At 41.0% G+C, this 24,515-nt stretch overlaps 1 protein-coding gene across 1 annotated transcript; it reads right to left on the bottom strand.

Moving 5' to 3' along the window:
• Positions 1-1,013: 1,013 nt before the first annotated feature.
• LOC143181451 (hydrocephalus-inducing protein-like) lies at positions 1,014-24,102 on the bottom strand. The gene is made up of 88 exons (XM_076381833.1): positions 24,099-24,102; positions 23,990-24,030; positions 23,728-23,919; positions 23,432-23,656; positions 23,157-23,355; positions 22,956-23,094; positions 22,771-22,898; positions 22,506-22,707; positions 22,256-22,442; positions 22,072-22,196; positions 21,917-22,010; positions 21,593-21,873; positions 21,513-21,549; positions 21,419-21,440; positions 21,160-21,374; positions 20,849-21,088; positions 20,663-20,790; positions 20,388-20,574; positions 20,075-20,313; positions 19,871-19,990; positions 19,723-19,806; positions 19,309-19,493; positions 19,008-19,246; positions 18,744-18,941; positions 18,586-18,679; positions 18,099-18,508; positions 17,765-18,025; positions 17,550-17,708; positions 17,412-17,478; positions 17,138-17,320; positions 16,816-17,072; positions 16,617-16,756; positions 16,387-16,541; positions 16,101-16,353; positions 15,803-16,027; positions 15,571-15,761; positions 15,314-15,494; positions 14,818-15,228; positions 14,478-14,723; positions 14,359-14,418; positions 14,223-14,300; positions 14,125-14,143; positions 13,932-14,022; positions 13,771-13,879; positions 13,596-13,670; positions 13,437-13,552; positions 13,318-13,395; positions 13,065-13,249; positions 12,798-12,987; positions 12,570-12,724; positions 12,446-12,526; positions 12,234-12,381; positions 12,072-12,175; positions 11,544-12,026; positions 11,381-11,481; positions 11,151-11,305; positions 11,035-11,095; positions 10,985-10,991; positions 10,659-10,901; positions 10,380-10,601; positions 10,194-10,343; positions 9,996-10,132; positions 9,680-9,928; positions 9,303-9,582; positions 8,968-9,228; positions 8,576-8,903; positions 8,223-8,513; positions 7,282-7,526; positions 6,910-7,206; positions 6,543-6,837; positions 6,233-6,458; positions 5,908-6,138; positions 5,542-5,846; positions 5,299-5,458; positions 4,915-5,110; positions 4,621-4,854; positions 4,384-4,553; positions 4,106-4,310; positions 3,454-4,031; positions 3,233-3,368; positions 2,833-3,165; positions 2,565-2,783; positions 2,376-2,486; positions 2,056-2,289; positions 1,753-1,980; positions 1,501-1,646; positions 1,238-1,421; positions 1,014-1,172 (listed from the first exon to the last, which is right to left on the bottom strand). The coding sequence occupies exons 1-88, from the start codon at positions 24,100-24,102 to the stop codon at positions 1,014-1,016; spliced, it is 16,293 nt and encodes a 5,430-aa protein (XP_076237948.1).
• Between the last annotated feature and the right edge of the window lie 413 nt (positions 24,103-24,515).

The following is a 24,515-nucleotide window of genomic DNA, read 5'->3' on the forward strand; positions in this document are numbered from 1 at the left end:
CTATAAAAGATTTCTCTTTGACAATGAGATAATTTAAGAACAATACTGATTGACAAAGGTCATACTGACACGAGAAAGAAACAATTACAATTCAGTACCGAGCATTATTTAAATAAATTTGCAATGAAAGAATAATTCTGGTGAAATCCAAAACTAATGATAAAATACAATATTTTTGTCTAATATATTTAAACAATAAATGCAAGTATTTTCATTAAAATGTAACAGATAATTGAACATATCAAGAAGTAAAAAAAGTCATTCCAAAACTATAAAGTTGCAAATTAATTCATATCACGTTAATTAAAAATGATAAATAATAATAATAATTTGCATAAGTCACTGCATATAATTGTTATTGACAATATTTGTACCAGAAATTGTTGCTGCGACGATTATTCGATTAAAGATACCAATTTTTCGCGAATTACTCTCCACTTGATTAAGAAGAAGGGATGATTTCATTGATTCCCCCTCTTCTTCGAGTCAGTATAAAGACCCCTGGAGAACCCTGAATGCTTCACTTGCCGCCGGTCCACCGGCGGGTGCGGACCCTCCCTTGGAATCCTCGAGGGACTCTTGGGCCCTGGACCACCCTAGCCATTGGTCAGTTGACAAGTGACCACTGGTCAGTTGATCAATGACCACTGGTCAATTGTCCAGTGACCACTGGTCATCGTGGACGATCGGTGAGTTTTTGCTCAAATTTTAAATTTATTTATTCTCCTGCCCCCTCTTTTCTATCTTCCCTATTTTAAATGTACACTGGCCTTTCATGTCTTTGGTTTACTAATTTCAAATTTATCGATGGAACTTTGGTTCCATCTATCTCTCTGTGGGTCTTCAGCACAGCAACCTCCTCGTGGTGAGACCTGGGTCGGTTTTGTCCGAGCTAATGGCTGTGCATTTTCTACTAGATGTAAGTATATGTTTTGTATTCAACCTGTGATAGATTACGATATATAAATAATATTAGTTGAATATTAATTATATGTTATCAATAGGAATTTATTTCATTCAAAAATTCCTCTCAAGTAATACACCCAGTTGATATGAGACAGACTGTGATCGACACAATACACTAGCAGTTTTCCTGTGACGGGATACGTTTCTTCTATCGAATTCTGTTCACGGTGATTATTATCCAGTAGTCTTACTTTAATGTCGATAGCCTTTAAAAAAATTTTTGTACTCTTTCTTCTGAGAGAATGAATTGAAATGGGTAGAAATTAAGTACCTGTTTAGAATTAAGGGTCAGTGATGGTGTTTCAATTGTAAACGTTTCAGGAATGTCGACGAGGAAGTTGAAAGTTTTAGTTTCTTTGAAGACATTCCTGAAAGGTATCGACGTCGATGATTTTTGCTTGATTATGTAAGGTCCCATGGGTTTTGGCAAAGAGCACGTTCCAATCAGAGGAAACCTACGGTATCAACAAGTAATTACTTTTTAATTGAACACCCTAGTCTGTTAGGTAAGATGAATATAGAAATTCGTCTCACTCAAAGTCTCCAGCAATAGCCGATGAAGCTGTTAATGTGGCAGCAACATTTTCGAGGCTGTATGGCTCGTAGACGACATTAATCACGCCGTCGCTTAATTCTGACACTTGGATGCTTCTCGAAGTCGTAAAACAGTCGTTATCTACCTGTAATACAATATAGCAAAGTAGAAGTGCTCCAAATCCTCTGATGAAGTATAATTTTTCCTTTGAAATTTGATGTTGAATCTTTTATGGGTTTTCCATGTCATACTTGAATTGTAAACTTGGCCACTTGATTAATGTGATTCCTCAAAGTAAGCGAAAACTTGCAAATTGCTCCCAGAGGCGCATTGACCCGAGTCACTTTTTCTGGAAATGCTGGTGTAGCTTTTAGGCGCAATTCATATGGAAAACGTCCAAGTTGGTGACAAGTAATGTCGAGTCCTACCACAGACTCCTCGGATGGCAATATTGGGTGATATTGCACGTGAATGTAATCCTAGAATTAATACCAATTTATATCGATTTATATAACTCTCCAACGAGCAAACTTTTCATCAAGGTTTAAATTTACATGTGACATTGGTGAAACAGTTTTTGGTAGTTGACGAATAGTGACGAAGGGATGGTGACACTCTGCTGTATAAATTATCGAGTCACGATCTAGAGGATTTTCTAGTTTTATAGCATGACAGGCTTGAGATCGGACCGAGGTTGTCAATTTAATCGACTCAATCACTTCTGGTTCCGTGACATTGTACTCGATTTCGTAAAATTGATGCTGATTGTCTTCGCTAGTGAACGTTACCTAAATTAATGGAATCATTTTTAACAAGTTCTTGGATTAGCCATGGCAAATCAGTCAACTTTTTTCAGGAGGAATGTAGAAGTTACCTTAAAATGGAACGTCGATTTCTCGTAGGAGTAGAAAACTGCACGGTAATCTCGTACACTGTCTGCTGGAACGTCAATTTTGTTGTTGCCGACGAAACGAAATAATGGAATCTATCGCAGAGAAGGAGTAAGAATTTTCTGAAAAATGTAATTTTGTCGGAAGAATTCGAGAAAAAATAAAAATGAAACCTCCGACTGCTCTCTATCGTTCGTGACATGTGCAATTTCGCATTGGAATCGTTGCTGTCTGTCGAGCCAGTTGTGAACAGGCAATAGTTCGGTATATTTCGTTTTCGCAGGGAACTGGCGTTCAATTTTCGCAGCAACATTTGGAACCATGCTTCTCCCACGAAGAGCATACAACAAGAGGTTTGTCCCTTCGTTTGGGGTCTTCAGTAAGAGTGTACCCTAGGGAAACACAATAGAAAAACGAAAATGAATTGATTCACAATGAGACGCGTTGCTGATGATTGCTAATGACTATGAATATGAGATGTACAGTGTGCATAGTGTCTTCTGTATTGATAGCGACAGGTGCATAGGTAATCAGGCAAGAGGCAAACCCTTGGGCGGGTACATATAACACTTTCTGAGTGAAGAAATAATCGCCAGTTATTTGAGGCGTCAACTTCCATGGTATATTACTATTGTTCGCAATTAGCACTGATTGCGACTGTCGCTGACGAACGACACACTCGAATAGGATCGTCTCGATTGGTTCTGGCAATTTAGCACATCCTCCACTGACTTTGGTCGATAGAGAACCGTAGTTTTCGATATCTATTATTATCTGAAACGAATCGTCGATATGTTTGTCATGTACCCACAGAAGTATTGCATTTTCCTCTTGCACTTACCTCGCCCGCAATCGAGCCGCATTTTTGAGAGGGTTGAAAGGTGACAACGAAGTTAATATCCATACCGGGAGAACAGTAGCCAGAAGTGGGATTAATTTTAAAATCTACTGGCAATCTTGACGAGTTCCATTTAAACCTAATTCGAAACGAATGGTATTATAATTTCTCATAAGTTAGACTAACGAGTATGAATTGATGCTCGAGGGAAGAACTGGATCGACCTTGCTCCCACGTCCCCAGTGTTCATTAAAACCAGCTTAGCCTCTTCGGCACAGCCTTGGACGAGCGTGCCAAAGGAAAGATGTGTTCTGTTTAATCGGAACTGAGGTCCAACGCATCTGCCACGCACCACGAACAGAGGCAGAATCATCGAAGATGTTCGAAAAGCCACTTTGCTCGTAAACTCGCTCATTCTAGCTGTAGGTTTGAATCTCACAAGCACATTGATCGTTTTACCAGGGCGTAGAACAACTTTTGACGATGGCTCGATTCGGAGAACGTCTGAGAGATTTGGCTCGCCAGTTGCAAGCGTGTTGTCCTGAGTCCAGGAACGTTTGGTTTCCATGACTGAAGCTTGCGCCAGGTACTCGTCCTTTTCCTCTTGCTCGGTTTCTTCGATCGTGCATGGTCGAAGGGGATCGCCATAGTCCTTGTAATCGCTGAAGTTTTTCAATAAATTGAACTCTAGTTCTACTGGCGCTAAACCTTCGTTCACCACTGGGATTCTTTTGCTGACAGTTTGGAAAGCCATGACGCTGCCGAGATCGATAGATTTGTCACGAGGATTTGCTAATCGGACCTGAAAGAATTCGAGAATTGAAATATTTGGAGATTTGAAGCCTTGAAAATCTTTGCTTCTCGGAAACGACTTACCTTGTAAATGATTCCTTCGCCAGTAATGGTTACTTTCTTTTCATTGACTGAGTCGATAGTGAACGCCAGCTGCTCACGATATTTTTTTTCCTTCAATGGTCGAAAGACGATAGGTATAGTGATGGTGGAACCAGCAGTCAGGGCTTCGGAAATGGAATTCAAGTTAACCAGTAAGTGTGGTTGATCCTCGTATTTGCATTCGATTCTGCGATTCAATTGCATTAATAAAGATTCGCTCGTTTGACATCTACAATTATTTTAAAGAAAAAGAATCTCACATGAAAGGCACGTTTTCTTTGTTCGTTAAGCTAAGTTGCGCATAGTAGGAGACTGCACTATTTTCGTGAATATAGCAAGGGCCAAAGTCGTAGCGATCGAAGCTAAATTCGATAGCAGGCTTCGAAGAAAAAGCTCTGAGCAAAAATCTGTATGTAGGTCCATTGGAAATCTAACATAAATCCAAAAGGAGTTAGAGATTGTCAATTTTGTTAAGACAAAATATGTTTTATCTGTACCTTTAAAGCAAAACGATGATCCTTGATCACAGTTTTTCGGAACGTGGTCAGCGTTAGGCAACAGGTCGATTGCGATTCGGCAATTACGTGCCCCTGTTTTTGAGCCATTGCAATTCTGTAAGCATTTCTGCAAGCGATTTCTGGCGTCATGCCCAGTTCCCAAGTATAATAAAACGCTACTTTTCCTATATTCGTAACGTCGAATTTCACAGAAATCGGTACATGAAGCGTCACCTACGAACATCAATAAAAAATGATTTCTGTAAGTAAAAAATTACGTACGCATTGACTCACTTTGCCCAAATCGATAACGTGTTCTTTCTTCTCGTCGACTCGTACAGATTCACCCGTTGCCTTGCAATACGAAACTGAAGACGCGATCTCGTAAACTGAGGCGGCTACGAAAACTGTGAGGGGACTTTTCATCAGCTTCACAGCGCACTGAATGGAAAACTGGAATTCACCGACCCGAGTTGGATGGTACTCAACCCTGTGGGCAAATTAAAAAGTTCACCAAGCCGCATTCAGTATTTTGCGCGAAAATTTTAGACCGTTCAGTGGGAAATAATGAAGGAGGGAACTGCATTCATGGGCGAGTTAAGGAACAGAGAATTTTCATTGAATTACTCGTTCGGAAATCGATTTGGCACAGATCAATGAATTAGAAAAATGAATCACCACAAAAGTTGTTGAGACTTCGGTGATAGTATTCCAGTCATCGGATTGACAGCAATCTTCTGATATTTACCCTCAGAGAATAAAGATTCTTCTACTACTTTGAAGGGTATGTGAAAATCCTCGTCGTTTAGTAGTTTTACCGAGTCTCTAACATTGAGCCCTTGAGACGAACAAGCATAATAGCGAATTGAATGGTGGATATGAAGTTTCTAGCATAAACATGTGAATTGTCTGAAATTGAACCTAGAGTTGTTGGCTTCAGTCTTGCGTGAATCGTGAGGCAGTGCACCGATGGTTCGGTTACGTTTCCGACTAGGAGAAAGAGGCTCCTCAGATTGTATCTCTCGATGGAAAAGAGCCAAAAAGATTCGAAGATGCCGGTGTCTTCTGCCAAAAACGTGAAAGCCAGCTCGATTCGTTTCCCGCTTTCTGCGATCCCTTCCAGCACTGTACACTGAAACTTCGATATCTCGTCTGCTAGACGAGGCGTTCGATCCCTCCAGGAAAACCGATAATCTTCTGCCGTCGGATTAATAAGATGGAATTTCCTAAAGTTCAGCATTTCGTTTGACATAATCGGTCGTAATAGATTCCTCGAAAAATGCTTACTTAACGTGAGTCTCGCCTACACCGATCACTTTGAACTCGATTACTCTGAGATTATGCCACAAAGCAGGATCATCCACAGTTTCCTGTCCAATTGGGCCAGGTCGCTTTGGATCTCGTCTGCCACTGGTGACATAGTCGCTTTCTTGCACGTCAAAGTGACAATAGGGCAATAGACTTCTCGCCACGATGGGAATTATCAAGTCTGGTAGATTTGGATTCATGTTTTCCACTCTATTCAATCAACATATTTTATATATTTCACTATTGACACACACTTAGGACGATTTGAATCAGTTTACTGTGTTCCTGGTTAGCTTGCACGTACCTACACGTTAGATACGCCTTATAATAAAACACGTCCATTGGAGAAAATTTGAGTGTGCACTCTATGGACTGCTGAGGCAATATTGTTCCTGTTTCAGGATAAATGGAAAATGGCAAATCGTCGCTCTCTAACCAACTATCAGTGGTCCGCTGCGACAAACCAGCGGTGCTACTGAAAAGATCTGATGACGGCCTTGCACTCGAGCTTGGTCTCACCTCGAACGTGTCTACATAATTACAGGAATAAAGGTTCTATTCTCTGTGCAGTTCTGGTTCACTGAGAAATTGAAAGCGAACAAAATATTGTTTACCAGAAATTGAGGATACGCATCGCCTCGAGAAGTTGGTGCTGTTGGGATCGCTCCTTCCGTCTCTGTCGAAATTGCTCCGACGTAGCTCGCTGGTCGAGGAGAAAGCGGTTCCTTTGAAGGACCTTGAATTAGGTCGAGAGCGAGGGGCGATGTCATCCGGGGTTCTCGGCCTCGGAGTAAAGTTTTGGCCGTTTTCCATTTGTTTCTTTGGGTACTGCTCGTCCATAGTAATCTTCCAAGCGTACACTGTGTCTACCACTCCTGGATTCGATAGGCTGAATTTGTACTCTCGGGTCTGTAGTCGAAATAGTGAATGGATATTGATAAAATCGTGGCATCGCGTTAAAGAGGAATAGAAGTAGAGAACCTGGAACATCAGCGTGTCCTTGAAATAGATTTCTCGAACAGGACAAGCGTATTCCGAGAAGGCTACCGTAACACTGAGCAACACTTGGATACATTTCCCCGTTCCAGGAACTATTTGGTACTTTGGCTCGGCGCTCGGCCCCACCATTTTCCTCGACATTAGTTCCGCATCCTGTGGCTGACTCACGACATCAGGGTGCATCCTCTCCCATCGCACCTCCATTTGCCTATCATCCCACGCTTTATCTGTCGTCGAATCGGCTAGCTCGATTTCGCATATGACACACTCGATGCAAGTCTGTTGAATGAACAGGGAAACCTTCAGTAGAATCGAGTAGAATGTACAGCTATTTACTGTGGAGTGAGAATGTACGTTTATGTGATCTGTAGGCTCTGCTGCCAAGAAGGTAGCAACGATTTCCTTGTATGTTAAATACTTGACGTGTCCCATGGATGGAATAAACACGATGTTCGGGTGCACGCTCCATTGGAAGCGATACCATCGATCCGTAGATTTGTTGGCCACTTTAAAGGTCTTCTTGTACATTCTGCCCACAAAACGAAGTCCATAGTCAAGAATATATGTTAGAGATGTCGCGTACACTGATCTTGTTGACACTAGAAAGAATAAATAATACACTGTTCAACAAAATTATGGTATAGAACAATTTTCTGCAAAAATCGGTCAAATCGATCAAATTTGACGAAATGCACAGACTCTCTCGAATTTTTTTCGGAGATGCCGTTTCCAGGAGCATAAAATAGGAATCTTTCCTTTTAATTTAAAAAAAAGATGAAGTCGCTACGATTTTTTCTCGCAAAGTTACATCATTTCAAAGTAACCCTTGCATTTTTGTCATGTGTTGGCACCACCCAATGTGCTGCAAAAATGCAAGGTTTACTTTGAAGTACTGTAACTTCGCGAAAAAAAATCGTACGGACTTCATCTTTTTTTTAAATTGAAGGGGAAGGTTCCTACTTTATGCTCCTGGAAACGGCATCTCCAAAAAAAATTCCAGGCAGTCTGTGCATTTCGTCAAACTTTGGAATTTTCAATATGATAAACATGCCTTCGGTTTTAAGGCAGTACAATACTAAAGGTGCACTGAATTTAAAATTAAGGCATAGTATATTATAGGCAAGACTTCAGGCCGTAATTTAAAAAAAAGAACATAATCCTACGATGATTTTTCGCGAAGTTATCGTCAGTCAAAGTTAGGCAATTTTTGTCTACAATTTTTCTGTCATCATTTTTGTGAACAGTGTATATGTTGGATGGTAATAGCGTCAATCTTCGATTTTATTATTGCATACTCGAGGCTAGAGAGTTTTGCTTGGAAGAGAATCTTCGTCCTTTGTGAATCGAGTCTCGACTTTCGTTTCTAACTTTATGTTTACTGTCTTCCATCTCCAGACCCTCGAGAACAATCGTTTCCATGTATGATTCAGCTTCCAGGTTTATTGTCAGATTTTCGTAGGGATTGTCGACAACGAATAAGCGAATTTTTCCAGTGCAGTTTCCGACCTCGATCGGAGAAAATGTTACATTGAAGTAAGCCAAATCACCAGGCATCAGAGCAACGATGGTACATCGGCCATTGCTTTCTAAAAATGTACTCCGATATTTGTTATCTTCAAAACCACCTGGTGTAATGAAATGAATTTACCTTCGTCACACTCTGTAGCTAAAGTTTGTAAGAAACTTCGACTCTCGGGAGGTGTTGAGATTGCAAATACTTCGTTCTGATCCTCGTGGATTTCCACGATTATCTTCGCTTTGATAAAACCGCTGTTCTCTAGGGCAAACTGCTCTGAAGTGGTCTCGTTGATCAATGTACGACGAAAGTTAAGAACAGCTGGTTCTCGTTTTCCATGAACTGGCTGCACGATTGCTACTTCTGGAACGCAAGACTCCCCTACTAGTTTAATTGATAGCCTCTCGTCTTCCAGATGCGGAGGCAAAGCTACGACTGCATCTAAGATCGCTTCGTAAGTCTGCAGAAGTTAGATATGGATTGAGTTAAGCTGTGTTGAATAGAAAACGAATCACGTGCATTACCTGAATGGTGGTTGGCGTGAAGGATAGAGTAAAGACTTTGTAACTCATAGGAGGAATGCATTCGTTCCGCGGTTCTACAAGGAACGTGTCTGATTTGATTGTTTCTGATGTCAGAGATTCCCATCTTAGAAACATGTCCACGTTTGCAGCCACTATATTTCGATTGTAGAGCTTGAAGCGTGTTACATGGGTATTCGATACGATCACGTACCGGAAGTAGAGACATTTTTCTTGACGCGCAAACACTGTGTATGGTCCCACCTGTACAATCAAATTTAGGGTAGATTCGATGACCGACTTTGATAATCGAGGGAAAGAGACACGAGGCAGAAAACCTTTTTAGAGGAGTCAAAGTCTTCAATTCGATCGGTCAGCCAATTCTCCTGGAATATTGAGTCCAGATTCTGGAAATCAACCCATGGCACGGATGAATGTACGCACAGCGTGATTAGATTTTCCTCTTTAGTTTCGACACTGTTATCGTCCACGAGAAATGTGATTTGTTCTTCCTGAGAGCCGACAAACTCGGCATAGCAATGAATAGCAATATTGTCTGTTTGTCCCACGTCTACTTCACCCTCACGTTTGGTTATCGTCATTGGTCCCACCATTAATCTTCCTTCTAAAGGATCTCTGTTCAAAAAATATTGAAATTCAAAAGTGTTTTCATCGTGAAAAAAGCTTCCATATTTTTTAGCATTTTATTGCTTACTCAGTATCAGCTTTCCCACTTTTTCCTGGATTTTTACCCTTCTTCGATTTGCTGCTCTTCCCTTTCGAAGACTGGTTCTTCCCTAACGTATCGTATGTCATGTACATGACAGAGGGATGTCTATCTTGAACGTAAATGGAGTAGTGAAATGGAAATTTGCCAGTGTTTTCAATGCTAAGATGCATGGTTTTCTCTGTGCATACAGCTAATGATCCAAAGTCCATCACAGGGTAAGGATTAATATTGTATCTGCAATGGGAACGTGAACGTATCAGGGATATATCCCGCTTTTTAGGTATGCACATGCATATCGTACCTTGCACAGTAAGCAGCAAGAGAAACTGTTAGCGGAATCTCTGCAATTATTATAGCTTCGTTCTTCGCATCGACCAAGTGACATCTCAATATTGCTGCTTCTTTAAGAACTATTTCACTCCTTGCTACAAATGTCATCTGTAAAAAAAACACTGTACTTTACTTCTGGATGCTAATTTCATGTGTTTCGAAGACCAACCCTCGCTATCCTCTCGCTGTTGGGAGGAATGGATCCAGATATCGGCTGAATTACAAGACTATCTTTTAAGTTCGCTGGTGCTCTTAATTTTGCCAATATTTCATTATCCTCTGACGTAACCCTGAAGAAATTCTTAGCTTTATCATGTTCCTATAGGGAAAATGTATAGTTTTGGAACACTTACACGTATTTGACTTCGTACTCCCCTAGGTTTCTTATCGTGAACGCAGCGTTGACAGGAACATTAACTTTGATGCATTTAAGATCGATAGGATTGGCATGATCGATGCGAATTGCAACATCGTAAGTTTCAGCCGATACAAGGATCAGCTCCGTGAATATCGGCTCCTCGTCTTCCTCTTGCACAAACACTTGGAATGTAATTGGTTTCCTGTCGATCACTCCCACCTAAAAAAGGTGGACGTGTCCACATCCCTCTGTTATCGTTCAGAAGCACCGAGTTACCTCAGTCCCATGATGTTGGAACTCGATTCTCTGCTGCCCCCAGGGATTGATCGTTCCTCGATCAGGTGCATAAGTTATCTTAGGCTCAGCTGATTCTTCGACTTGCATTCGCCAGAAAACTGGTAGCGCAGTTCCGCTTTGAATCGTCAAAATTTGAGAGTCTGTTCGGTAGAGGAGCGTACGACCAAAGGATAATTGCTTCCTGTCTAACTGGATGTCCAGCTTCGTGCCTTCGCTTTGCAGCTGAAGCGCAATTGGTCATGATTGATTTAGTGTTTGAAAAAGAATTGTACTGTTCTATATCATTTGTTTTTTCAAAAGATTACCCTGATTCTGTGGACAGATGGATTATTTTTGACCCAAAAGTACAGTGTACCTGAGGTGGTCCCAAGTTTCGTTGCAGTAGCTGATAAAAACAGCAGTTCGCATTCCCCAGGCTACAAATAGATAGAGCACTGATTTATGAAAAAGTCAAGCTTAAATTTATCGAGCTCTTCTCGTAAGACCAATAATAACGTACAGGAATCGCGAGTTTCTCGGGTTGAATGTTGAAATGACGGATTTCGTCTTCCGAGAGAAAGAAGAAGACTTCCGCGTGCACTTTGGAAATGTTACAGAAGCGAAATTGAGCCTCACGACAATGTGGTCTATTAAAAGAGAAATCCATGTAGTAATTGTGCCACTGAAAGCTCGTCACTTTTACTCAAGCTAGAAAAGAGGACCTTTTATCACTTCCAAGAACCAAGATCGGTCCAAAATTGTAGATCCCACTGTCTAAAAAATACGCAGGAGGAGATGCATCGTCTAATTGGCCACTTGTAACCTGGGAAACAGTGATCCTGAGAAGGTGCAATTTTTTCGAGTGATGCTGATAAGTAGCGTTACTTTGGTGAAGATCGTTGAAGGATTCATGTCCAGCGTTGGTATGTCAGCAACGCCACTGACGTTCACCTCGTAAGTGATGTTATTTCCGCCAACAGTAGTTAATAGGTACGTTTCTTCGTAGACGCCTGTTGCTTCTGGTTGAAAACGTATCTTAAAAGTTTGAGACTGATTCGGTGAAAGGATCCATCGTGGTCTCGGTGGCTCTTCTAGACTCGTCTCTGAAACCGTGTGCTTGCTCTCGCTGGCTGATGGGATCCATGATCGATCTTCTACTTTGCCTGCCGACGTTTGCTCGTCTGCAATTGTCGACGCTCGTCGTCTACGTTTTTTGTTCTTTCTTCGATCTTCCACACGACTCTCTAGCGTGTTCAGCTCGTCAGCAGGCGTTGGCTCATTAACAGGCAAGATTGATTCCAATGTTGGTGTCGATGTCAATGAGAGCAGTTGATAAACATCTAAATAAGCATGGATTTTATCAGATTTCTTTTTGATCTTCATTTTTTATCTTTAACTTTGTATAACATGTACGCAACTACTTCTAGGCACTAATTTATTTTGATTTTCACTGTTACTCGACGTGAGAACGGTGTAAAGTCTGGATCGAAGATCTGGTTCGGGCGGAGTCTCGACAGCTACAGAAGAAACGTATGCAGTTTAACCCTGTCATTTGTCAGAGATTATTTTATCTACGAAGAGCACATATAAATGATTGCAACTTACGAAGAGCAGATTTTGCTAAATGATTTTGACTCATTTGGGCAACTATCATATCATACATAACGTCCTGCCATGGATCGCTAGCCTTTACGTACCACACGTAAAACTTGCTTGCATCCATCTGTTTAAATATCTCTATAGAGTTTCTTTCACTTTACTAAAAGAAATGGCACTTGAAATATTACCTCTAGACCTGTATCTAGAGATCCTACGTCTTTGGATTTAGCACTTCTGGGTACCTTGCTTCTTGCGACATTCGATATTTCCTGAGAGAAAGAGGAGGAACTAATTAGGAGACCGCCAAGTTGCGACACATTGCAAAGAACGAGAAGAAATATATACGACAGTCTTCTTCACTGGATCCCAATTGTTAATTACACTTTCTATTGCTGACAGATCCGTGTAATAACGATCCATAGCCACTGAAACTTGCTTAATTTCGCCTGGGACAGCTTCTTGTCGCTCTATGGACAGAAATGTCTAAAGATCTGTATGCTCCTCGATCATTAGTTTTCCAGACTTGACGATAAATCTTACGTTCGCGTTTCGAACCATCTCTACTTCTCGTTGGTTTGCTAGTAGTCTCTCTTTTGCTCGAAACGGGCCTCGAACTCGCTGGTTTCTTGTTGCTTCGCTCGCGCTTCGACGATTTTACACTTCCTTTCCCCTTGGCTGACTTTGAGTTCGCGACACGACCACGAATCTGTTGCAAAGTTAAAATTATGCCCTGTCGATATACCCAGTTCACCGAGCGAACGCTGACGAATCAATGTGGTTTTCGCAGCAACGTGTTTCGGGTGATACCTTCCCTTTTCTGCGGCTGATTATTCGCTCAGCGAATCGGGCCCGCCTCAGCGTTGCCCTCTCCCTTTTCCCTGGCAAAATCGCCTCTAGGAACATCATTTTGTCTTCCTCATTCAGTAAGTCATATTCTGATAGGGACATCTCATCGATGGCTCGGATCTTCCCATCGCGATCGATTTTGCGCTCTGTTATAAGCATCATTTATTTCCTTACATGGAGTCAAAAGTAGAGGCTTTGATCTTTAAAATGAGACCAGGCTCACGCCCCCATGATTTTTTTTGACCACGATACAGCAACTCAAAGGTTGACCACTTTTTCAGGCTCTGGACCACTGCCTAGTCCAGGGGCTGCAGGTTCGCTTCTCATTCAGACTTCGATATCTCGGCGAAAAAAAGTCGCAGAGAACTTGCCATGGTCTCGTTCGACAGGGGAGCGTTCCAACTTTAATATTCCAACAAAAAATACTGCCAAAAAAATTCATTGAGTGCCTGAGAGTCGGCTAAAGTTGGAAAACATTCGCAAAAAAACCACCCTCCCTTTCTTGGTGGGTCGTGAAGTGGAGCATTTTTTTCGACCAAGTTCAACCTAGGAGTGTTAAAGTAGAGGCTTTACCCTTTAGAATGAGACCAGGCTCACCTCCTTGCGATTTTTTTTGACGGAGATACAGCAGCTCAAAGATTGACTACTTTTTCGGGGTCTGGATCACTGCCTGGTCCAGGGGCTGCAGGTTCGCTTCTTATTCAGACTTTGATATTTCGGTGAAAAAAAATCGCAGAGAACTCGCCATGGTCTCGTTCGACAGGGGAGCGTTCCAACTTCAATATCCCACGAAAAAAGGTTGCAGTAAAAATTTATTGAGTGCCTGGCAGTCGTCTGAAGTCAGGAAAGATCCGGGTAAAAACCACCCCCTGTTTCTCGGCGAGTCGTGGAGTGGAGAATTTTTTTCGACCAAGTTCAACTTAGAAGTGTTAAAGTAGAGGCTTTACCCTTTAGAATGAGACCAGGCTCACTTCCTTCCGATTTTTTTTGACGGAGATACAGCAGCTCAAAGATTGACTACTTTTTGAGGGTCTGGATCACTGCATGATTAAGCGGCTCAAAGCTCACTTTTCATTCAGACCTCGATATCTCTGCGAAAAAAAATCGCAGAACACTCGCCGTGGTCTCATTCGACAGGGAAGGGTTCTAGCTTGTATGTCCAACCAAGAAAGATCGCGGAAAAAATTCATCGAGTATCTGGCAGTCGTACGAAGTTAAGAAAGATTCGCGAAAAAACCATTCTCTCTTTTGCTACGGGTCGTGGAGTGGAGAATTTTTTTCTACCAAGTTCACCTCAGAGGTGTTAAAGTAAAGGCTTTACCCTTTAGAATGAGACCAGGCTCATCTCCCTACGATTTTTTTTTACGGAGATACAGCAGCTCAAACATTGACAATTTTTTCAATAATGGACTTGATATCCTCTTACCATATTCCTGTCGAAGTTGTTCTATCTTACGATTGTAATCAGCCATCGAATTGATAAAAGTAACGAATAGAAAGTATGCTGCATGGCCAACGATCCTCAGTAATAAAACCAGTATCTCAGCCGCAGAATTTCGGAGAAGATTACTGTCTAAGCTCTGAACGACGAACCCGCGATTAAAATTGTTGTCGGAAAGTCTGCAAAGAATCACTTTTCAACGAACTAAGGACAGAAATGGCAAGAAGGGTTGTAGCAATTCCCTTCCGAGAAGTTATAGATCCTATGCCATACCGTTGCTGAAGAGCTTCGGCAAGAATCTCAGGACTTATTCCAAGGAACGGAGTTTCTTTCTTTTTGCTGACTTTTTCCTTTTGCGATATGCTGAGTATCGTTTCATAAGGACCAATTATTTTTTCCAAATTTAAAATAGCTTGAAGCTTATATTCGTATCGGCTGAGAGGATCTAATGAGTGTAGCTTATCAATAGGAGGAACTTTCTCTAAATCTTTGACTGGATCTAGTCTGTCGCCAAGTGATAGGGTTATTTCCGTCTGTGGATGTTTCGAACTTTCTTCAACGTCACTGAATGTCTGCGTCTCGATTTTTCTCCCACGTTTCGAGGAACCTTTTGTCTTGATTGATTTTTCACGCGCCGTTGATCCATCCACTGTATGAGATTCCATGTCACTGATTTCACGATCCCTAATATAGAACATGAAATTATTAAAGTGGCTTAATTAAGCAGAGCTGGGTGTGATTGTTACATTACTTAACAACGTAGAACTACGGTTCGCACTTGTGTCTCTGGAAAACTTCCATATAATTCTGATAAGCATCATCGACGATTTGTCGTAACTTGAGCGAACACAAACTGTCACCGAGAGCTATCGCTTCCGTAATCGCTTTGTCGATAGAAAGTACAGGAACACCCAGGACTCTGCCACTTTTGCATGCCGTTTCTTGGTACTCTGAATTGTTTAATCGAGTCGATGTACGATACTGCTAGGAAAGTAGGCTAATAGGGAAATGAAAGAATAAAAGTACCAGTAAAAGGGGCACCATGAAAAATGATGCAGACTTTTTTTTCTGGCATCGTGGGATCTAAAAGGTTTTCATTTGAGATGGCTTTTTTCTTCACGCTCTCGAAATATTCTCTAACTGGGTCTCTACTTTTCCCAGGAAGATCTGGTCCACAGCCCAGTTTTTCGGAATAATCTTGAACCGAGAAGATTATCCTATTGTCAAGCGTGACCGAGCAGATTCGATTAAAAGTCACCGCCCCCGCTTACTGGTTTTCTGTGGATTATCGCTACTTTGTAGCAGGCCTTCGTCGAAGCTGTCCAGGGAACAAGCACGAGCCCCTTCGTTCACGAGATCATTGTAGAACTCGACGAAACTCGAAGGCATTGGATCGCCTGGCTTTCTAGGAGGTAACAGTATTTCGTTGACTTGGTAATAACGCAGCAGTGAATCCACCACGCGATCCTCGATCTGGAACCGACTTAGAAGGCAACGTTTTCTGAGTAAATATCAAATTTTGTATAAAATGTTAGCATTGTTGCAGCTCTGCCTACTCGTCTAAGTGCCGCCAGAAGAGTTCGATAGGATAATCGCTCGCGTTCTCAACCGTGAAGATTTCCTCTTGGATCTCCGTAAAAGGCACTACCGCTGGGAATCGAACTGTTGGTTCTACTATATTGAGCTTCGGTTCGATCCCATAAGCAGTCAGCGAAACGACTTGCGTTTCCAGGCCCATTTTCACGGATATCTCCAATTTCGCTTGCACGTGACACTGCAGGAATGTAACAAGGAGGACTGTTTTCTCGTCTTAGAACCAAGTCATTTGTAGACACGGCATACGTACAGAAGTTCGAGGCTTAAAGCAAACCCGAACGACCTGTGTTTGGCCAGGTGAGCAAAGGGAGAAGTCAGGTTGCACGTAAAAGGGGCATTCATCCTGTCGTTTCTTGCCTGAGGGAGATAACTTTGCTTCCCAATTGCAGTTAACTAATCCTCTAAGGAGTAATTAAACTAGCTAAGCGTGGACTGGTTTTAGAACAGTTGAAAAATAGAATAGTTGTACCACGTACTCGTTCTGTATCAAAATGCTTAGAACTAAGCATTCTCCCACGACCACTCGTTGAAAATCCAGAAGGGTAGGATTCACAGTGAGAAAGGGGTACGTAACCGTTCCTTTTATGGTTATAGGGATCGTGCATCCATGGATAACCTGAACATTGCTTTCTCACAGTTCGTTTATCTTTGTAGATAAATTATCGTGTCAATTACCTCGATATAGACACTGTGCTTGACTGTTGTACATCTTTCGGTAAACGTTTCTCGACTTGGCTGCCACGTAACGCGGAAAACAGCGGAATCGCCGACTTTTAAATTCGTGTGTGCCTTGAAATGCACTAGTATGCCTAATTTGGCCAGAGCTTTCTTCTTTCTCGGCTTCCTCATCCGTATTTCCACATTCCATGGGCCATAATTAATCAGACTCGTAGAATACTGAGAGACATGATCGATAATGACACTCTTCATATCTGTGCAAAAGGTGTTCTAATTAATATTGAATTCTACCGAAAAATAAGCAGCAAAAGAGACAGACCTACAACATATTCAGAGGAAAAGAGCCGAGGAATCGGTTCCTTTTGTGCAGTTGCACCATACTGCATTGCAACGTATGAATTCGACTCTACGAATAATTTCGCCAAATATCTTTCCATTGCCATTGCTATATCTATGCTTCTAGGGAATACTTCGTCGTAGGAAATGATGCTCCATTCTTCCGCTTGAAGATTTCGGAATACATTAACAACGTAAAATAAAGGAGTAGTTTTTAAATTGAAACCTCCCGCGAATAACTCTCGAATCATATTTACCAGTCAAACATTCGATATCATCCGAGAACAAATCGTTTCTTGCAGAACTTGAATTCTCTGGAACAGTCTCCATTTTCTATAGCACAAGAGTTAGTTAAAAAAGATAGAAATTGAAGTACATGAAGTTCAATTTCTTACCTTAATGATAAACTCTGTAGTTAGGGACTGAATCGCCGAGTATTCCATCTCAACAGACAGGTACTGTCGATGTGAAATTTCGCAGGATATGTATGGGTACACTTGTGGAAAAGTTGCAAACGCCTTCACCACGATTGTGATAGATTCTGAATCACCCATCTGGAAAAGCCATTAACTATAGAATCTTAGTTACAGAACTTCAAATTAAAACTAGCGAGCACTAAGGAGGAAAGGAAGGGGTTCACTTCGAGATTCAATCGACGATCGATAGTGCCGAGGATCGTTGGCCGATGTTCTACATTGAATTGAACCAACGACTCGACGTTGACAGTTCCACTCATTGGTTCTACTTTGAAAGGATTTATGTGGAAGGCATCATTTCTTTGGTCGGAAGACAAATCGGTTATTTTATATTGGAACGCTATGCCGCAACAATTTGTCAGCGTGAAATTTTTCTGACAAGGTTCCAAGAAAAGCTACAATATTAATTGCAAGTGTCCACGACTTTTCAGCTTCGAAGTAAGTCCAATTTGTAGAGCAAGAAATTACCTGTTCACCAAAATCAATTATGCTTGTGTCTACCTTGAACCTTATACTGTCTGCACGCGCGAGTATGTTGACCTTTTCAAAAGGACCGCGAAAAATGTCGCAAACCATTGTAGCTTTCACTCGAAGCCGCTCGAACGCATGGAATTGGATATAAATTCGTTGTGTGGTGTATGGAAGTACAGTTCCTTCGTTTGGAACGATTTTCAGCACTTCGTTAAGAGCAGAATTCAATCGAGGCTCGGTGCTCAGCATTTCCAAAGCAGGAAGTTCTGTACACTCTTCAAAGTGTCTGCTAACGAGCTGGTTGAACCGATTTCTCATTTCGTTACTATCCACCGAGTTGTCGGTGCTTTCTTCTCTAACTGTAATTTCTGATTCGTGTTCCTGTGTGGAAGCTTCTGATAGAGAAGCTGTAAGAGGAACGTAAGGTTTCAAAATTTCATTTTGAGAAGGTGTTGACTGTTTTCAGAAGGTCTAGGAAACGTACAATTTTTGAGTGCAGATGTCGAATGTGTTGGCTCGTCTCTTCCATCACACGTGTCGATTTTCTGGTGGTTGCAAGGGAAATGTGATCTGCATCTCTATACAGATTCATAGTGTTTTAAGTCTACATTGAGTTGGAATTAGTGAGAATTGAGAACTCACGCGATCGATGTTGGATTCGCGTTCCATCTCAATGGAATCTCCCACCCACGCGAATTTGTACGATACTGGAACAGGTCCATCGTTGGTCAACGTCAGTATTTTATCGATACTCAAACCAAGTTCACAGTCAATGACAAAGTCCGTGCAGTCGAGAAGCAGATTTGGAAAATTGAGGAAAGCTTTGCATATAATTTTATTCTGAAGATAAGAAACTGATCAGACTTGTTCTTCAGAGTTCTCTCTAGAGATTCAATATGGTGGTACCTGATGGGGATGTTGGTCATAGACTAATCGTAGCACATTAACGTAGCTTTGGGAATAAAGATGGCTAATTTCGTCGTCGATGTAGAAAATAACGCGTATGTTGGTACTTTCCCCGTCTATTAAAAGAATTTTCATGCTCTGTACACGTTCGTCTTCAGCAGTTAGTAAGGAAAAGGGAGAGGAGACCGAAAGATTGGCATCCAAGTCCAATTTGGACTTATTCGTTATCGACAGCTCGTCTGTAAGGGAAGAGTAGATTAAAATTCGGTGGAATCGAGGAAAATGTACAAACTGATCGAACCTATATGCTGCACTTTATCACCCTCAGGACAGACGTCAATGCGAAACATTAATTCGGTTTTATTAAACAAAATTTGTGGCTTCGTTAGACAGACGGTGAAAGTCGAAGTGCCAATCAAATGACGTTTTCCCATTCTTTCGATCTGGCCAAAAACGTACCATACTTGTTGCACGCATTCGTCGATCCTACCAATATATGTATGTTTTTGTACTTTCAAATTTGAATATTTGAAAATTTGAATATTTGAAAATTTGAATATTTGAAAATTTGAATATTTGAATATTTGCATATTTGAATATTTGAATATTTGAAAATTTGAATATTTGAAAATTTGAATATTTGAAAATTTGAATATTTGAAAATTTGAATATTTGAAAATTTAAATATTTAAATATTTATTGTTGGTGTACTCACTTATGAGAAAGCAGTTTGCATTCGACGACGTTCGTTCCTTCGGCTGGAACTTCCACGACCAGGGGTTCAATTTGAAACTTAAGACTGAATGAAATAAATCAGTTCATCGCTAAAGTCTGTGTAACAGAAAATCAAGAAATCTACTCACGTTTTGGGTAGAACTATTCGACCTCGATGAAGCTCTATTTCTGGCATGGTGGACCAAAAGATCTGGTATTGACGAGTTCCATAATTCTTTAGCGTTATAGTTTGTTTTATCATTTGATGGCTACATGGAAAAGTCATAAGACTAAATCCTACGTGCACGTGTAGAAAATATAATGATTTGAAAATGATTACAATAGATTTGAACCTGAAAACGAGACCCAAATCGTAAATCGGAAATATCTGTGGCTCAAAGACGACACTGCATCCAATTCCAATTGCCATCAAATCAAGAGAAATTATTGAACCATTAACAATATGTATCGTAATGTTGCCTTTGCATTTTCCCACGTCGCGAAGATACAATTTGATAACGAGCTTGACCGATTCGTGCGCCTTGAGATCACCAGATTCTTGAGTAATGGTTAATGGCAGCTTGTCCTTTTCCTTGACGAATAAATGAAACTTCGTATTTAAATCGTAATATAAAATCAAAAGAAAAAAATAGACGTGAAACTTACGAAAGCAACAGTGAAACGAGCAGTTGTCGGTGAATCGTTTGTCAACAACAGGTCCATCGACTTCTCTTCGAGAACTTGAACTTGGCCAAAATCGAGAATAGTCGGTTCTACGTATACGACTGGTCCTTGCCAGAGGCACGTGATTATGCAACACACTTTTGGCGATCTTTCTCCCATTGTTAACATGCTAACACGAATCAGAAATCGTCGACATCTTTGTTCACCTTAGTCGCATTTATAGAAATTAAAAAAGTAACATGTAAAAGTTATTTTACCTGAGAGTAACTTTTTGAAGTCCTAATACCTTTCCAATTATAGTTAACTGAATTGTTTTCGAGTGAGTAGCTTTTATTAAGCCCTGGTACGTCGAAAGAGAATAAACCAGCGGTGCATCTTCTGAAATCTGTGTAAAACAATTACGAAAGGTAAAAAACGACTTAGAATCGCAAGCTATCGTTTACCGATTGCGGCAGGAAACAAAAGTATCCGTCGATCTCAGACGCATTTTCCAGCCGGAAAGAACTCGTATATGGGAAATTGATGAAGCAAGATCCAAGATTAATTTCGCAGGGACGAGTCAGTAAGGTAGCCACTTGACCACAGAATTTGATTGATAAAGTTGTCGGATCCGAGTCTGTGTCCCATAAGTGGACACAGAGCACTGTACGTCCGACACGAGCGATGTTGGCAGTATAGATGATCTGCAAAATCATTCATGAACCTGTTTTTGCAGCTCAGTGTCGTCTAAATATTTTTTTAGAAGAGTATTTACTTTAACTTTGATGAAGCTTTGCGCCGAAATCACTCCTTCCTCAGGGCAGACAAAAAATTCTCGAGGATGAGTGGGAAAGCTAGGCTTTGTGCGAGCTTTGGCGAATTCATCGCAGACCAATGGAGCTTGATCTCCATCATCGAACACGCTCATGCTAAACGCCACAGGGACCAGCGACAAATTATGCAGGTGCGCCTCTTGTCGACTACTAAAACCTGAAATCATATAAATGGATAAAATGCTTCGCAGGGCTGGTTACTTTGATTCGAAAGCAAGCTAACCTAGGCCAGTGATACCAAAATCAAGACTCTCCTTATCGAAATGCAATGTCGGGCAGACGATGCAGCCTCTACGTGGTCGAGAAACAGAAAAGAAACATTATTCGTCTGTCTAGGGACAGTTTAATCTACTGCTTACTGTTCACGTGACTCACTTGACGTGCAGACAGAGTATCTCGAGGCTTTCTTTAACGACAAAGTCTATTCTTTCGACAAATTCACCTGTACGATTCGAGGAAAAGCACAGGTTGAAAGATTTGTGCTGGTCAGGTTTCAAGAAAAGACTAGATGGTGTGACTTCGATTCTACCCCCGAAATCGCTTAGTTTCGCTTGGTAAATTAGCGTACCAGGAATGTGACCCTTATTGGCAGCTATTACCTGAAACAACGCTCTGTTTGCTCGTAGAATTTGTAATTGAAGTTGGTCGAATCTATGCTCGAGTAATATTAAAGACAATTGAATCGGATAAACGACTTACCTCGTAATTATTCACGGAAGTAGAATATAGGTTTCCGCAATCGATAGTGATGACGTTCAGTCGGAAAAACGGGCCTCTGCCAATCCCATGCAGACTGTTACAAAAATTTCATTATATTTCAGTTAGAAAAAAATGAGGAAAATGGAATTTCTTGCCTCAATGGTAATCTATCTTCTCGACCAGTGATTTCCAGGTAGGCAGTACTAGTCACTTCACCGACTTCCAGAGCCCGAAATAGAACAGTTACGTCGGTCGAAGATTTTGGTAAGATTTCTCCTTCCTAACGAACACGTGTCTGTTGACGTAAAGCTCATCTGAACGCGACACGTGGATAGATACCTGAGGCGTCAGCATAAAGCACATATGATTGTATTGAAAAGTTTCCTTCGACAGTGACTCGATCTCATCTGCGTAGATTCGTTGATAAACCAGTTGGTGAACGTCGGGGGTGCAAACGTTATAATGAACCAGGTTGACGCAGCGAGTCAGCTCCGTTTCGTACACCAAGTGAAACAGTCTTTTATATCTGCGAGAGCGTTAGGCTTTCCCTATTCTTTGATCACTTGGGAAGTGTATTCTTGCAGCTTACTCTTTCTTTTGCTGGTCATCAGTAGTCGCATCTTTGAGGAGCATCCATTTGTACTTGACAATGTAATCGCTTCTGTTGTGAATCGTTACAACCTTGCTCCTGGATAATCCTAAATACGTCTCTTCCATCCTAATGCTGCTTCTGTCGATACGAACAGGACAATTCTGCGCGGAACATCGAACGTGTATTCCTAGCTTTTCCCCTAGAGAGGAAAAAGAAAATAATAAATTAGTTATTAATCAGGACAGATGATACAGACGTCTACCTGTTTCATATTCGAGATAGAGAATTCCTTCGAAATCACCAGATTCGTTCGACAAGAAATAAGCGGAAAGCTGCAAGGATTCTCCTGCATCTATGCTGCCCTTGTTTGGCTCGATCCAAAATCGTGAACTAAAGTTTATCCCCAATTGAATGAAATTGCATCGACAATCTATTTAGCAATCTTACTTGCTGCTATAAAGAACGAAAATAGCTGGCGCATCTCCTACGTTTCGAACGAATAGCGCTTTCGAGGAGGCAACTTTTACTGCTGTCGTTGGAATTTCAATCTGATCGGGGAAATCCAAAATTCCTCTTGGCCCGATAGCTGGAGAGAAAATCATTTGTAGAGTATCGGAAAAAATGAAATTCTTCTAATGTTGCTTTTACCTATAACTGGCACTACGAGTTCTCCACTATTGGTCGCAAACTTTAATCGATACTCGTAATCTTTCTTCTCCTCGGGAACAAATTTGACGTTGTAAGTGTTCGAAAGCCCTGGTGCAAGCATCATAGTGTAACTGCTTCCTCGGTGCTCCACGGAAAAGAAGGGATTGCGTTCGTAGCAAATTTTCAAATACTGTGACACCTTTTTTCATGGAGCAGATTCTTTATTATAATTATTTTCAAGGGAGGAGTTCTGATTAATTGATTCTCTCAATTACCTGTGTCGTATTACGAAGTGTTACACTTGCGTTGAAGGCATGTCCAGGAGTGAATCGTTGAAAAATGATCATCCTGGGAGTCACTTCGAAATTCAAATCTTCTGAGCGTGGTGATTTCCAAAGACCAGGCATGCTGCGCTTGTAGCACGATTTTAAAATATATTCTGACTTCTCTTCTGTTGTCATTAACATTTGCCTCGTATACTCGGATGGACGTGCAGGCTGCTGAACGCAAAATATTTTGAGCATTTATTTCCAGTTTCTGAATTTTATTAATATTTCATTCTATGTCTAACCTCTTGCTCGTTCTCATCCTTCTTGTCACGTGGATCGTATAATAAATGTTGCAAAACTTGTGACACGTTAAATATTCCAATTTCACTAGTTATACGACATCGTTCCTCTTCGATCATCCTAATATTGACGTTAATATCTTGCGCTACTTGTAGGAAATGGTTAACTAAATATGCAATTAGATATCGCATTTGCTACTGGATACCATTTATTGTTTATTTGTTTCAGTGGACATATTCGCATTGATAGCTGAAATTGCAATACGATAGGACTCATAAACATCCTATGTGCTACGCTTAAACAATCTAGAAATAGACTTTCGAAATTTCTTTAGAAAAATTGTGAGGCAAAGCCATCATCCTCAATTTTCCACACATCCTCCCGGTATAAAAACATCTTTGAGAAAATTCAATACAGGAATGTTAAAGTAGAAGCTTTGCTCTTTAAAATGAGACCAGGCTCACCTCTCTACAATTATTTTGGACCGAGATACAGTAGTTCAAAGATTGACCACTTTTTCAGGCTTCGGACCACTGCGTGATTCTGAACCCATAGGCTCACCTCTCATTCAGACATCGATAATTCGGCGAAAAAAAATCGCAGAGCACTCACTAAGGTCTCATTGGAAAGAGAAGGGATCCAGCTTCACTGTCACCCGAGAAAATATGACAAAAAAAATTTATGAAGTTTCTGGCAGTTCTCTGAACTTGAAAAAGATTCAAGGGCAAACTACCCTCTCTTTCTCGACAGGTCGTGCAGTGGAGAATTTTTTTCAAACAAATTTAATTCA

The sequence above is a fragment of the Calliopsis andreniformis genome, chromosome 7, assembly GCF_051401765.1.
Source record: "Calliopsis andreniformis isolate RMS-2024a chromosome 7, iyCalAndr_principal, whole genome shotgun sequence".
Classification (NCBI taxonomy): Eukaryota; Metazoa; Arthropoda; class Insecta; order Hymenoptera; family Andrenidae; genus Calliopsis; species Calliopsis andreniformis.